Source organism: Caretta caretta, chromosome 3 (genome assembly GCF_965140235.1).
Source record: "Caretta caretta isolate rCarCar2 chromosome 3, rCarCar1.hap1, whole genome shotgun sequence".
Lineage (NCBI taxonomy): Eukaryota > Metazoa > Chordata > Testudines > Cheloniidae > Caretta > Caretta caretta.
Genome location: NC_134208.1, coordinates 48,962,973 through 48,977,889, shown reverse-complemented (window position 1 = coordinate 48,977,889; position 14,917 = coordinate 48,962,973). Strand labels below are relative to the sequence as shown.

At 42.0% G+C, this 14,917-nt stretch overlaps 1 protein-coding gene across 7 annotated transcripts in view; it reads right to left on the bottom strand.

The window, feature by feature from the left end:
- Positions 1-14,917, bottom strand: part of PRIM2 (DNA primase subunit 2) — a 308,890-nt gene that overhangs the window by 243,722 nt on the left and 50,251 nt on the right. For 6 of the 7 annotated variants that reach the window (XM_048845207.2, XM_048845211.2, XM_048845209.2 and 3 more), the window contains one exon: positions 5,359-5,454. The exons of the other annotated variant lie outside the window; for it this stretch is intronic. In XM_048845207.2, coding sequence (XP_048701164.1) covers positions 5,359-5,454 — 96 coding nt within the window. The remainder of the gene's footprint in view (positions 1-5,358; positions 5,455-14,917) is intronic. 7 annotated transcript variants of the gene reach the window in all.

Below are 14,917 nucleotides of genomic sequence, written 5' to 3'. Positions count from 1 at the left end.
TAAAACACAATAGCCTGTAACAGAGGTCCATCATTCCAGAACTATTCACAAACCTCTGACGCATTTCCCTTTTCCAGTGTTGAAAGGGTGTCCAACACTGATCTGCTTGCTTATGCCACTATGTTAGGCACAGAATAAGTTGGGCAAGCAATTCTGCAAAAAATCATGGTGTTGGAAAGGTAGTACCAGACTCCACTGACCTGGTCAGTTTCTGGGACTCTGTGGTACAGATTTCAGAGTAACAGCCGTGTTAGTCTGTATTCACAAAAAAAGAAAAGAAAAGGAGTACTTGTGGCACCTTAGAGACTAACCAATTTATTTGAGCATAAGCTTTCGTGAGCTACAGCTCACTTCATCGGATGCAACTAGACAAGTGACTCTCACTCAGAGATGTCAGATTTTCATGCTGGCTGGATCCCAGGTAATTGGATCCATTTCCTGGCAACCGTGCTTGGCAATCCATGTTTGACTGTTGAATCTGGATTCAGGCTCTGACCTTGGATCCATTTGAAACCAAAGCCATAGTTATCAGCCACAAAATTAAAAAAAAAAAAAAAAAAGCTATTTAGTAAGCTCTGGATCTGTACTCTGTTGTGGATCCAGGTTTTGCAGATCCCAGATACATGTTAGGCCACCAGATCAAAGCTCTGTGGATCCAGATCCTTAGAAAATTGGATCCAACAGCCAGAAAGCCACTTAAAGCACTAGGTTTCCTTGGTCAAACTGGACAAACCTAAGGACCTCAACAGTGCCCAGCCTGAGATGCCTCCCACATGCAGGGATGCAAGAGGCAGGCAAACCCACTCCTGTGGGACAATCTTTGATGCTGACACTGAACTTATTCAGCACCAATTTAATCAAGTAGACCTGAGGAGCCTCCCTCATGAACCTGGGGGTGTGTTGGTCCTCCTGCTCTTCCACACCTACCCAGCATGCCTTTGTCTTGACATCTTCTCACTTCTTTAAAAGAAAAACCTGATTAATTATAAACAAAATGTGCCTCAAAAAGGTAGGGGAAAAAGAGGAAAAAAAGAAAAAGCAATGAGGAAAGCATCAAGGACACTGTGTGCAATCCAAGTCTCACTGTACCTTCAGCAGTTAGAAAAGAACTGAAGGGTGCTTGGGGTCACTCCCCCTTTTATGCCCTCAGAACCCTCCGGGATGGAGGGAGAAGGAGGGGTAAGTGGCCCCAATGGACAATGCTTTCCAGAAGGCTCCAGAAACTCTCATGGCACAGGCATCTTGATCCCACAAGTAGGAATATACAGAGACCACTCGAAGAAATATGAAATTTACACACTATTTTGTTTTGGTGTCTGGAAACTGGAAACAGACTCAAAATTCCCACCTTGTAATGGGGAGGTCTGAAAAGTAGAAAACTTAAAACCCCCCAGATGACCACATGCTGCAAACACCCATTTCAAATCTAACATAACCAATAGTACTTGGAAAGCTTTAGAAACTCTTATGTAAAGAAGAAACCCATATTATAAATTTGAACACAAAAAGCCAGCACATGAGAGAAGTCCAAGAACACAAATAGCATCTCATAACTCCACATACAAGTGATAGGAGGCTCCCTACAATCATTGCCACTGGGTAGATTGTTACAGATTGGTTCCTAACACCACAAGCAATACGTAAGCATGTAAAAAATATGTTTTCTTCGGTCATCTACTCCTAACATCTGTGAGCTTCCTCAATGACTGAAGAAATTTACTGCAGCTAGGAACTACTTTCAGGATTGGAAATTCCAGAAATATATATAAACAGTCCATGGGAAGAAAATACAGATGTTTCAGAACAAAATAAAAACTTCAGAAACCTTCACAAAATCCTGTTCCTTCTCTCTAAAGCATAACTGCAGTATGAAATTTCAAAAATACCACCAAGGGGATGACCTGGAGTAAAAATCATGATCTTTTCCTTTGACTGCACCTGGTGCAAATGCATGAACTATTAGAGATGCCAGAAACAGGTTTCTGACCAGCCCCAGAACAGCCAAATCCAGCCTCCCACCGCAAGAATTCTTATTCTGAAATGCCTTTTCAGAATGTATTCATTGACCATTCAGGAGTTGATGTTCAGTTCATAGCCTCCAAATGTTTTTGCTATCACAAAGCAAAAAGAGCCATTCTGGATCATTTAGGATAAAGGACAGAACTGCATTTTACAGACTTCAAGTTACAAGATAATTTCTCTGACCCTGACTGCCTTCATGGGGAATTGGAAGGGAGGAACATGAAAATGTAAGAAGCAAAGTTAATGTAGAAGTTTGTTGAATTTGTGTGTCGTTTGTTTAACACTGTCTGGACCCATCTGGCTGTGACTGAAGTTTTCTCAGTGCCTTTGCAGAGTACTGCTGACGTCTTCCCCCACTTTTCAGTCTATTCACTAGAGGTAAATACACTTTAGACAAGGGCTCTCAAAAACAAATTTAGTTTCCTCTATATATACTATTAAACAAGTTAAATAGGCCAGTGGCAAAGTAGCTAAAGAAAAAGGGACACAGTGGTAAGAGCAGTTTACCACCTTTGATGTAAGTCACTCGTGTTGTAACTACTGCTGCTACTCCATGGATTTTCTAGCCACCCGAGTCCAAAATGGGGGAGATAGCAGTATCACTCTGTCTGCCCCAGTCCCACATTTGTGCTGGTGAAGAGAAGAGAAGGGAGTTGCTGGAGGCACTTCTTTGCTAGCCTGACACGGGGGTTCTGGTAGGTGATGGTCTTGGCAACTTCCTCTGTGCAGAGCCTGAGATGTTGAGACCTATCCCATTTCCACCACCAAGATGCTCAAGCCTGCGGAGGGTCAAGCAGCTCTTCTTCAGACCTGAGATGTGAGGTGCGGTAAGCAGAGTCAACTATCTTCGCAATTGTGGAAAGCCACGGGGGTTCTTTGATTCTCTACTAAAAGCATTTCAGAGTGAGAGGGGAGGATGCTGAAAGATTCTGAGTGTCTTGACTGGCAGAGAAGAAATGTTTCCCAAAAGAGGGAAAAAACAGATTAAAGAATATTTAAATAAAGTTAGATATACTCAAGTCAGCAGGGCCTGATGAAATTCATCCTAGGGTACTTAAAGAATTAGCTGAAGCAATCTCAGAACCATTAGCAATTATCTTGGAGAACTCATGGAGTACAGATGAGGTCCCAAAGGATTGGAGAAGGGCAAACACTCTGTCTTTAGATAGGAAAACAAGAGGATCCAGAGAATTACAGCTTAGTCAGACTAACTTCAATCCCTGGGAAAATACCGGAACAAATTATTAAACAACCAACTGGTAGATACCTAAAGGATAATAGAGCTATAAAGAATAGCCAACATAGATTTGTAAAGCACAAATCATGCCAAGCAAGCCTAATTTCTTTCTTTGATAGGATCACCTGGTCTGGTGGATAGGGAGGAATCAGTAGACATGATATATATTGATTTTAGTAAGGCTTTTGACAGTCACATATGACATTCTCATCAGCGAGCTAGGGAAATGCGGTCTAAATGAAATTACTACAAAGTGAGTACACAACTGGTTGAAAGACTGTACTCAAAGAGTAGTCATCAATGATACGCTTTCAAACTGGGATAACGTATCTATTGGGGTCTCACAGCAGTCAGTCCTGTGTCCGGTACTATTCAATATTTTTATTAATGATGTGAATAATGGGAGTGGAGACTATGCCTACAAAATGCCATTCTGGGGAGTAGTAGCAGGAGTGTTGTATGTAAGACAAAGGAGATAATTGTCCCACTCTACTCAGCACTGGTGAGGCCTCAGGTGGACTACTGTGACCAGTTCTGGGCACCACACTTTAGGCAAGATGTGGAAAATTGGAAAGAGTCCAAACAAGAGCAACAAAAAGAATAAAAGGTATAGAAAACCTGACCTATGAGGAAAGATTAAAAAACTGGGCACGTTTAGTCTTGAGAAAAGAAGACTGAGAAGGGACCTGATAACAGTCTTCAGATATGTTAAGGGCAGTTATAAAGAGGACTGTGATCAATTGTTCTCACTGTGCACAGGAGGAAAGACAAAAAATAATAGGCTTAATCTGCAGCAATGAGATTTAGGTTAGATATTAGGACAAACTTTCTAACTATAAGGGTAGTTCAGCATTGGAACAGACTTCCATGGGAGGTTGTGAACTCCCCATCATTGGAGGTTTTTAAGAACAGGTTGTACAAACACTTGTAAAGGATAGTCTAGGTTTACTTGGTCCTGCCTCAGTGCAGGGGACTGGACTTCATGATCTCTCAAGGTCCATTCCAGCTCTACATTTCTATGATTCTATGAAAGGGAAAGAGTACAACACATCAAAGACTCAAGACTGAAAACCAGTTTGAAGAGTCAGGTGGAAAGACACTATAATCTGCAATCCATGACTACACTCCACTTCCCATTAGTAAAGGATTTCCTCATCCTAAAAATTCTTCCTGCCAGAAACAGGAGCCCCTCAGCACCAGATAATTCAAATAGCAGAATCAATAGGGAACAGTTGAACCACATAACTTAAGTTGGGAACCTTAGGGTTTAAGGTAGGAATATAAATATCGTTTTAAAAGTTAACCATTTAAACAATTAAAAAATATTTCATTTAAACGGTTAACCAGTTAAAGGGCTGGCCGGGGCTGGGACCGGGCATGCTCCGGGTGGTGCGGGGCCGCTGGGCCGGCCAGCCTGCAGGTTAACGTGGGTTAACCGGTTAAACCAGGGGTGGGCAATCTCCGGCCCCTGGGCTGGATCCGGCCCGTCAGTGTATCCAGTGTGCAGGATTTGTATCCAGTGTGCAGGATTGCCACCCCCATGGCGCCACGGGCCCCACGCCACTCTTGGAAGCGGCCGGCACCACAGCACCACCCCCTGCAGCTCCCGTTGGCCAAGAACGGGGAACCGCGGCCAATGGGAGCTTCATGGGAGGTACCCACAGAGAGGACAAAGCATGGAGCCCTCTGCCCACCTCCCCACCCCAGGGGCCACAGGGACATGGTGCCGGCCACTTCTGGAAGCGGAGCAGGGCCAGCGCAAGCAGGGAGCCTGCCTTAGCCCCACTGCGTGCTGCTGCCACCCTGGTGACGCTGCAGGTAAGCGACGCCAGGCTGGAACCCGCACCCCACACTCGTCCTGCACCCCAACGCCCTGCTGCACTTCGCACCCCTCCTGCACCCTAAGTCCTTGCCGCACCTCCTCCTGCACCCCAACCCCCCAGATGTGGCCCTCGGGCAAAAAAGTTTGCCCACCCCTGGGTTAGACTAATGCTTACTAGTTAACGTGTTACATCCCTAGTTTAAGGAGGTGGAGACAACATGCAATTGTGACATTTACACTAAGTATTGTTACACAATTTCCATCAGCTTTAACTTACCTTATAAAATTCCAGTTCTTCTACTTTAGCTCCACCTAGGCCAGGAGTTGAATTTCGCAGTTGGACTGCAAATTTTTCTTTCACTTCTTTGCTAATCTAAAACAAAAACAGTTGTGTTTTTAGACTGATTATACATTTTAGATATTTCTTTACATGAACTAATCAAGAGTTTATGTTTTCAGTAATAAGTATGATATCCTTTCAGTTTGAAAAAAAACAAAATAACTCGGTAACCAATAAAAAGATCACCACAAAATTTTTAAGAAAAAGTGTTACTTGGTAAACATCTGAACAGTAAAACATGACTGGGAAGAATTCAGAGGAGGACAAAACTCTATTAAGGATACATCGACATGGTGATAAAAGCCCCATGGCAGGGCTCAGGCTGCAGGGCTAAAAGTTGCACCGTAGATGTTTGGCTCTGGGACCCTCAATACTAGCAGTGTCCCAGGCCTGGGCTCCATCCTGAGCCTGAATGTGTACAGGGTAATTTTTCAACCCTAGAGCCCAAAACCCAGGAGTCCTGGGTTTTGCTGGAGAACAGGGTGGTGGGACGATAAGGTGTCTGGAGGGTTCTTTGGGAGGTAGGTGGGGCCTTGGGCGGCCCCGGGTAATAGGGTGTGGTCTGGGGTTGTCCCTTCTGGTCTCCGCTCCAACTGCAACCAGTTTTCTTCTTCTCTGCCACCTCCACCCATCTGGCTCCAATCTCTCCTGCCTCGATTACAGTTTTGGGTTTCCCATCTAGGATGTCTCTTTCTATTTCCTCAGGAACACCCTCTAAGAATTGTTCCATTTACATTAGGAAGAGCAAATTTACTGGAGATTCAACACTTGCTCCTGATATCCAGGCATCCCAATGTTTCACAATGTGGTAGGCATGTCGGGTAAATGACATGTCTGGTTTCCACCTTAGGGCTCTGAACCTCCGACGAGAATGCTCGGGTGTTATCCCCATTCTGACTCTCGCCTTGGATTTAAACAGTTCATACTTGTTCATGTGTTCTTTAGGCATTTCAGCCGCCACCTCAGCTAAGGCTCCACTGAGCTGCGGCCTCAGCTCTACCATGTATTGGTCGGTAGAGATGCTGTACCCAAGGCAGGCCCTTTCAAAGTTTTCTAAGAAGGCCTCAGTATCATCGCCTGCCTTGTAGGTGGGGAACTTTCTGGGATGGGAGGTGGTACCTGGAGAAGGATTGCTAGCGTTTGTTGGTATATTCTGCTGAGCCTTTATCTTCTCCATCTCCTCCACATGCTTCCTCTCTTTGTCCCTTGCCTCCATCTCCCTCCTGTGGGGACCCTCCTGTACCTCCTTCTCCATCCGCATGAGTTCTATCTGTCTTTCATGTTCCTTTTGTTTTTCAGCAGCCTCAAAACTGGCTAATTCCAGCTTTTGTTGAGCCGTGGAGTCTGTCATCCTAACCTCTCTGTTTTTAACTAACTTTACACCCGAGGTTTAGAAATAGAACAAACAAAACTTGGCTTGTAAAATTTTGCTGTGCTGGAATAGGATACCTATTCTCTGATAGTGATTGTAAGCCTACAGAAAAAGACAATTCCCTTTGTCTCTGCTCTGGCCCCAAATCAAAGCAAAAAAGCTTTCAACTATTTCCAGTTGGAGACCTGCTCTCCAGCAGCCCAAAGGAAAAAATTTCCTTTTCATATCTGTGCTCCTTGTAAAAAAAAAACAAAAAAAAACATCAAAATCCTAAAAAAAAACACCCTACCACTTTTGTCTCCAGGCAAATGGGTAGAACACCCCCCTATTTACTTTTAGGGGAAAAAAACCTCAGGTTTGTGAAGACTGAATTTCCCTGCAGGAGGTTAACTACTCTGCCTCCAGGCAAAGAAAACCTGCAATTCACAAAGGTAATTCCCTTTTGTCTCTACTCTGGCCCCAAAGCAGAGAAAAAACTAGCTGCTTTCAGTTGGACCTCCTTTCCAGCAGCGCCAAAGGAAAAAAAAAATATTTCCTTTTTAAAATCTGTATTTCTGGTTCAAAAAATCTCAAATTGATCTCAAAAGGATTTCAAGTTAATCCCATCACTCTGCCACCATGTCAAGGTTCCTTCCCCACTCTGAACTCTAGGGTACAGATGTGGGGACCTGCATGAAAACCTCCTAAGCTTACTTTTACCAGCTTAGGTTAAAACTTCCCCAAGGTACAAACTATTTTACCCTTGGACTTCCACTACCACCACCAAACTTTATCTGGGTTCCTGAAAAAACGTAGTTTGGAAACTTTTTTCCCCCCCAAATTCTCCCAACCCTTGCACCCCACTTCCTGGGGAAGGTCTGGTAAAAATACTCATCAATTTGCATAGGTGACCACAGACCCAAACCCTTGGATCTTAGAACAATGAAAAAGCATTCAGTTTCCTGACAAGAAGACTTTTAATAGAAGTAAAAAAGAATCACCTCTGTAAAACCAGGATGGTGAATACCTTACAGGGTAATTAGATTCAAAACATAGAGAATCCCTCTAGACAAAACCTTAAGTTACAAAAAAGACACACAGACAGGAATATTCATTCTATTCAGCACAGCTATTTTCTCAGCCATTTAAAGAAATCCTAATCGAACACATACCTAGCTAGATTACTTACTAAGTTCTAAGACTCCATTCCTCTTCTGTCCCCAGCCAAAGCATCACACAGACAGACACAGACCTTTTGTTTTTCTCCCTCCTCCCAGCTTTTGAAAGTATCTTGTCTCCTCATTGGTCATTTTGGTCAGGTGCCAGCGAGGTTACTTTTAGCTTCTTAACCCTTTACAGGTGCGAGGATTTTTCCTCTGGCCAGGAGGGATTTTAAAGGGGTTTACCCTTCCCTTTATATTTATGATAATACCTTTTCACATTTAATGAGTTATGGTCTGCTTCTTCATTTGCGGAATTGGGAAAAATATATTCAGCTAACTTTTAAGGTCAAACTTTATAAACATGGCACTATATACCCTGTTCTGCATTAAGTATCTGTACCATTTTCAGTCTTCACAATGTAATGAAATCTGGCATTGTACTTCCCCTCCCCCCAAATGTCAGTACTTTCAGTTGTCACATGGAAAAGCTTAGCAGAAGTAATTTTCTTATGTATCCAGAATATTTGAAATAGTTTTATTTCGCAAACAAAACAATTTAAAGATATTCATTTTGTGTGGTTAATTTAATTGCAATTTCCATTTTGATGCAGGTTGACACAAATGATGACTAAAAGGTTATTCAAATAATAAATACATTTTTAATATAACAAAAAAAACTTAGCAATTAAAAATTTAAATATTTGTTAAGCTAAAGCTATATAATTGCTTAAATAAGTGTGTATAGCTATAGTGCATCCTCCTGGTTAGTAAGATGTACTAAACTAATGTAAAAGCTATATTTAATTGTAAATAATCAAATCAATATTTTAATTGTTATACCAACCAATGGGAACCTCTCTCTTAAGGAAAACAGGAAGTCATAACACAACACATTAAGATCAATTATTTAAATCAAGGTTTTCTGCTTGCTAATCTAAAACATGGCTCAAATTGGTGATATAAAAATCAGTCAACCATGAAAGGGACACTAATCGATTCTAGTACGCCTGAAGTGAGGCCTACTAGTTTAGGTTTGTGTGCAGCCAACTTACGCCAAGGCTCCTAGGTCTCACTCAACACTGAGAAATGCATAGCTGGAAACCAGTCTGGCTCACCTGTGGGTTAGCACTGATAAAATAGATGTTAAGTTTATCAGAATGTGTTTAGACTTGATGAAATGCTTGTAGGATGCTGAATGTATTGATCTCACTTATAACATCCGTATCACATGGTATAAAGTTATACTGAGTGTTTGCATTGTAAACCTCTCTAATCTGTAACTCACCAAATAGGGAAGAAGCATTAAGTGCTAGTCCTGTACTCAAGGAGACCCACTGAAACCAAATGAGCCATTGTGAAACATCAAAGTTTGATGCCCAAACACCACACACACGAAGAGGAGAGGGGTGCAAACACCTGTCCCATCAGTATGAACTCTGGGATAAGGGAATAAAAATCCATGACAGGAAGGAATTGTATCACTATGCTGCTTGGAATTTTGAGAGGGCAATATTTCTAAGCAAGGGATCCCCAAGTTGCTTGGCTTGGTTCAGCTCTAGAGGACACAGAAAGCTTGCACATCACAGCAGTTTCTGTGACCTTTTGGAACCTGACTCATTTGTGTGTGTATGTTTATCTGCTTTAACCTTGTAAATAACTCATTTCTTTTTCTTAGTTAATGAAACTTTAGTTCATTCACTATAGAACTGGCTATAGGGGTTGTCTTTGGTGTGAGGTCTAAGGTTCAAATGACCTAGGGTAAGCGATCCTTTGGGACTGGGATTAACCTGAATATTATTGTAAATTTTGGTGTAAGGGACCATCTATCACAAAGGCAAGCTTGCCTGGGTGGCAAGATAGACCGAAGTACCCAAGAGAACTGTCTGTGACTCCATGGTTGGGCTACTATAGTGCTTGAGGAGTTCACACTTGTTACTTGGTTGGTAAAATCTAAGTATAGAACTCAATTTGGGGTTTGTGCCCTGCTTCTTGACAGTCTGCCTTCAGGTTGGCACTCATGCTCATAAGCTACTTCAGACAGCTTGACACAGACATCATTAAAATATTTATATAGCACAGTATGTTTTTGCATATTGATTTACAGAAATAGTCCCACCCTGAAATGTTGAAACATTAAGTAAGGTTGTGATTAAATATCTTTGACCTGTATTTTCTTGGAGATTTTGGTGATTAAGCTAGTCATCCTGTAAAAGCTGCTACATGTGTTAAAAATCCAAATACTCCCAATCCAAGATAAACTAGGCATGTTGTCAGAAGGGGGGCACAGTGCAGTGAAGTTTGAGAACCTCTGATCTACTTCATTTCAAGTGGCCTCCTATGACATGCTTTACCCCTTATACTTGACAATCTGTCCCAACTTGTATTTAGCTCAAAAACTGATTACCTTCTCCCCAAAAGTGAAGGAGTGTCCTGTGTAGCTCAAAAGCTTGTACCTCGCACCAAAAAAAGTTGATCCAATAAAAGATATTACCTCACCTACCTTGTCTCTTACATTAGTCCAAGTATATTATGTCAAAAGAAAGATTTACTTTTGCCAACCAAACTTGTAATCGCAAAAAATGATATCACATTTGTTCAGCAAGATCTGTTTTTCATAAAATAATGTGTATCAGAATTATATTCCCCTTCTTAATTCTTATCCTTTAATTTGCCCTTATTAAAAAAAACTGCTGATGGTCTGCACCCAATTTCACAAGCTATCCACATCCCTCTATTAATGGCTTGCCCACATCATTATTTACCACTCCACCACTCTATGGGTCATCTGCAAGCTGTCAGCAATGTTTTTGCATTTTTCTTGCAGACCACTGGTAAAAATATGAAATAGCACTGGGCAGAGAGCCAGGTACTGAAAGACGCAGTGGTGAGCCGGAGCCGGTTTGCACCGGTAGGCTGGAAACAGTTGTTAAATTTAGAAGCCCTTTTAGAACTGGTTGTTGCGCGAGGGACAACCGGTTCTAAAAGGGCTACTAACTTAAACAACCAGCCAAAAGTGGCACTTTCAGCACCGACTCCATGGGTGCTCCAGCAGAGCACCCACCGGCAGCTCCCCACCCTGTGCCCGGCCCCAGCTCACCTCCGCTCCGCCTCCTCCCCTGAATGCGCCACCCTGCTCTGCTTCTCCGCCCCCCACCCCCTGCCAGCTTCCCGCGAATCAGCTGTTCGCGCAGGAAGCCGGGGGGCAGGCGCTGAGAAGCAAGCAGCGGCTTCACACTCAGGCCCAGGGAGAAGGAGGTGAGCTGGGGCAGGGGGCATGAGGAGGGCCACCCGCACCACAGCAAGTAACCCAGGGGTGCACGCAGGGGAACCGCTCCCCGCCCCAGCTTACCTCCTCCACCCTGGACTTGAGCTTGAAGCCACCGCCTGCTTCTCAGCCCTCCGAGGCTTCCCGCGTGAACAGCTGACTCGCGGGAAGCCGGGGGGGCATGGAGAAGCAGAGCAGGGTGGCACATTCAGGGGAGGAGGTGAAGGTGAGCTGGGGCTGGGTGCGGGGTGGGGAGCTGCTGGTGGGTGCTCTGCACCCACCAAATTTTCCCCCATGGGTGCTCCAGCCCCGGAGCACCCACAGAGTCGGCGCCTAAGGTGCCACTTTTGATGTGATCAGTGGGGGGAGCGGCCGCTACGCTACCCTACCCCCAGGAGCCAGAGGGACCTGCCGGATGCTTCCTGGGAGCTGCCCCAGGTAAGCACCGCTGGGACTCCCCAACTGACCCCCCGGCAGGTCGCTCTGGCTCTTAGGGGCAGGGTGGGCACACATTACGGTGGCCCATGAGACCCTCCTGCCCAGTTCTGGGGGCAGTCAGGGGACAGGGGAGGGGCGTGGATGGGGCAGGAGTCCCGGGGGGTGGGGGGGGCAATGACCCCCTCGTGGGGTGAGGAAGGAACCGGTTAAGATTTTGGCAGCTCATCACTGGAAAAATCCCACACACACAAGAGACATCACTTCTCATTGGTGATTCCCAAATAATTTATGTTTTGAGATCTCAGACAATTTTTAAATCCCTTTAATATTTGCAGTATTGACATTGTGTAATTCCAATTTCAAATCAGAATACGGGTGTTACTTAGACACCATATATAAGTCTAATAATATATCAGTACAGTTATAGTCACCAAATTGTAATCTTGTCAAAGAACATTATCAAGTTTAAAGGTGACATTTTTCCATTAAGCATGCTGATTGGCATTAATCATCAAAAAAAAATAAAGAATAAAATAGAGTCACATCACCCATTCTATTATTTTCTGCAAGATCACTATCTGCTGACTGGCCTATAGTTACCCAGGTCATCCCACCTACCTTTTTAAAATATTAGCAAAAGAATTTTTTTTCCCCTCTTCTCTGCAGAAAACATCAGTTTTCCAAGATTTATTAACATAGGTGGACTGGATGTTATCCAGTTCTGGAATGTGGGAAGCAAGATACTTTCTGGGGATGTGGAAGTGGTAAGGAAGGGACAATGAAAGAGAGGTTCAAGGGACAAGCAAGTGTGGAGGTGTGTAGGAAAATGCAGAGTCATCTATAATAAAAAAAACTTTAAATGCTCCAAAAAATTCTAGATTGAGAACTAAATGTTTAAAGTTTCAGTACAGATAAAATCCTCTCCCCTTCATTCACTGCATACAGACTTGTAGAATTCTGCAGGAGGGACCCTTATTTTGATGGACTTCATAAGTTTGATCAGAGCATCCATTCTGTGGTCCACATATACCAATCCAATTGATACTCTTAATGCTCATTCCAAAAAAAAAAAAAAAAAAAAACACCTGGAGAATTCCCATATAAAAATCTTTATTATTAAAAAAAGTTACATTGCACCATGTGCTTCGTATGCCATACAGCTAATATAGCACTCTTTACAAAATGCACATCTTTTTGGATATGCAAATGTTAGAATGCTCCTAGGCACTGCAGTAATATAAATAATAATGTCTTAATATGAAGAACAATAGAACACAAATAGCTCAGCAGCACCATACCATTCTTTTCTATCACCTCATTCAACTTCAATCACCCATTCAATCTTATTAGACACAAAATTAGACACAAAATTAAAGATCTTATTTTCTAGTTCTATTACCAATACAACTCCATATTAAACCAATCATTTCAAAAACATGTTAGTTTCTACACAATACTGATAATAAACTTGCAAGATTTAGATATATTTATATAAGCACCATCACAATATTTCATAACTTCAAGCAGATCATTCCAATTCTAGTTCATACAAATATTTTACTACTCCACCGACACAACACACTATGACAACTTACAGTACACTGACAATGATTATGGAATTATATCCTGGTCAATCTCTCTACTACAGTTCCATATACAAACAGAATATTGCTATTCTTGGAACAAAACAAGGGACCAAAGTGAAGGTTCAGGGTGAAAGGTATAACTTGAGCAGGATGGTGGGTAAATAAATAATTAAATGGGGGGTGAGGGTCGGCAGTATACAATTGGCTGGACCTTTCAGCTGTTCATTTCCAGACATTCTAACACTAGCAATTTTATAAAGCTGTAATATTTTTGCACAGATAGTAACAGTCTAATACTAGTTTCAGAGTAGCAGCCGTGTTCGTCTGTATCCGCAAAAAGAAAAGGAGTACTTGTGGCACTTCATCGGATGCATACTGCTTATAAATGTTGGTTGGACACCACCAAAACATACTTTGAACCTTAACTTTTGTCTGTGAATTATATTTAATTTTTACCAAAATGGAGACTTAATCAAAGTAATATTTTATAACTAATATAGGATACATTGATTTTGTAGTTTCTATCCTACTTTGGTTCTTAGCAAGCAAAATGTCTCAAGGTACTTCATACAATGAAACCACACAGAGGAGATATCGCAGAGGGTTTTTTGGGTGGGGGGTTGTTTTGGTTTTTTAAGATGTTGCTCAGGGCACAACTTTTTGGATGTCTTTATCTCACAGTATAAATACAAACAAACAAAAGGCTTTAGATTTAAAATCACAAACTCCAGTATCTAAAAGTCTTTGCAGCACCCATCACTATGAATAATTAAGCCCAATCATCTATTTATTATTTCTGGACATTAAATCGTTTTGTGGGTTACTATTTCAGCTTCTAAACTGTTCTAAATATGTAACTGTTCTTTTTATTAAACTCTGTTTTCCAAGTTTCATTTAATATTTCTGAAGCTTCATTTTCTAGTCATTGTCCATCTTTAGAAAATTCTTTTAGTTGACCACATGATATTACATATTTTACATCTTTGTTTTCCATTCACTTTTCAATAAATAAATATTTAAAGAAAAGACCTTTTTTTTTTAATAAAACTCAACAGCTGCAGATGCATTTTAAAAAATCACATTCCTAGTTTAACAGGATATAGTTAACCTGTTTGCGAGAAACACTTGTTCATTCTTCCTTTTAAAAAAAAAAAGCAGAGTTGTGTTCTCTATTGTACTCTAACAAATTGTAAGTACAGCGAACAAAGCATAGGCTAGCTAAAAACCCTTAATACACAAGCTGCTCTCCAGCAATTCAGTTTCAGATACTGTATTTTGTTATGCCTCCATAAAGACATGACTGATAAGTGCTGCCTTTAGGGTCATGTCTACAATTCAACAAGTCAGGGACTGATAGATTTTAACGCCAGAAGGGACCATTAGATCATCTAGTCTGACCTCATGTATAATACTGGCCACAGAATTTTACCCAGTTACCAGTTACTCCTGTATTGAACCTCATAATTTGTGTTTTACTATAGCACATCTTCCAGAAAAGCTACCAGTCTTGATGTGAAGACTCCCTTTTATACATCCAAGGATCACAGCCATTTTTGCCATAGCACTGCAATGGGAGTGCCTCATCAGTTGCTTGTTCACTATAATCCTTTTTAGTCTCTACTTTCCAGAATACAGTCCTCCATTCTGTAGATGTTGTCTTATGATCCAGATCACCCTATGTCTGCCTTTTTGT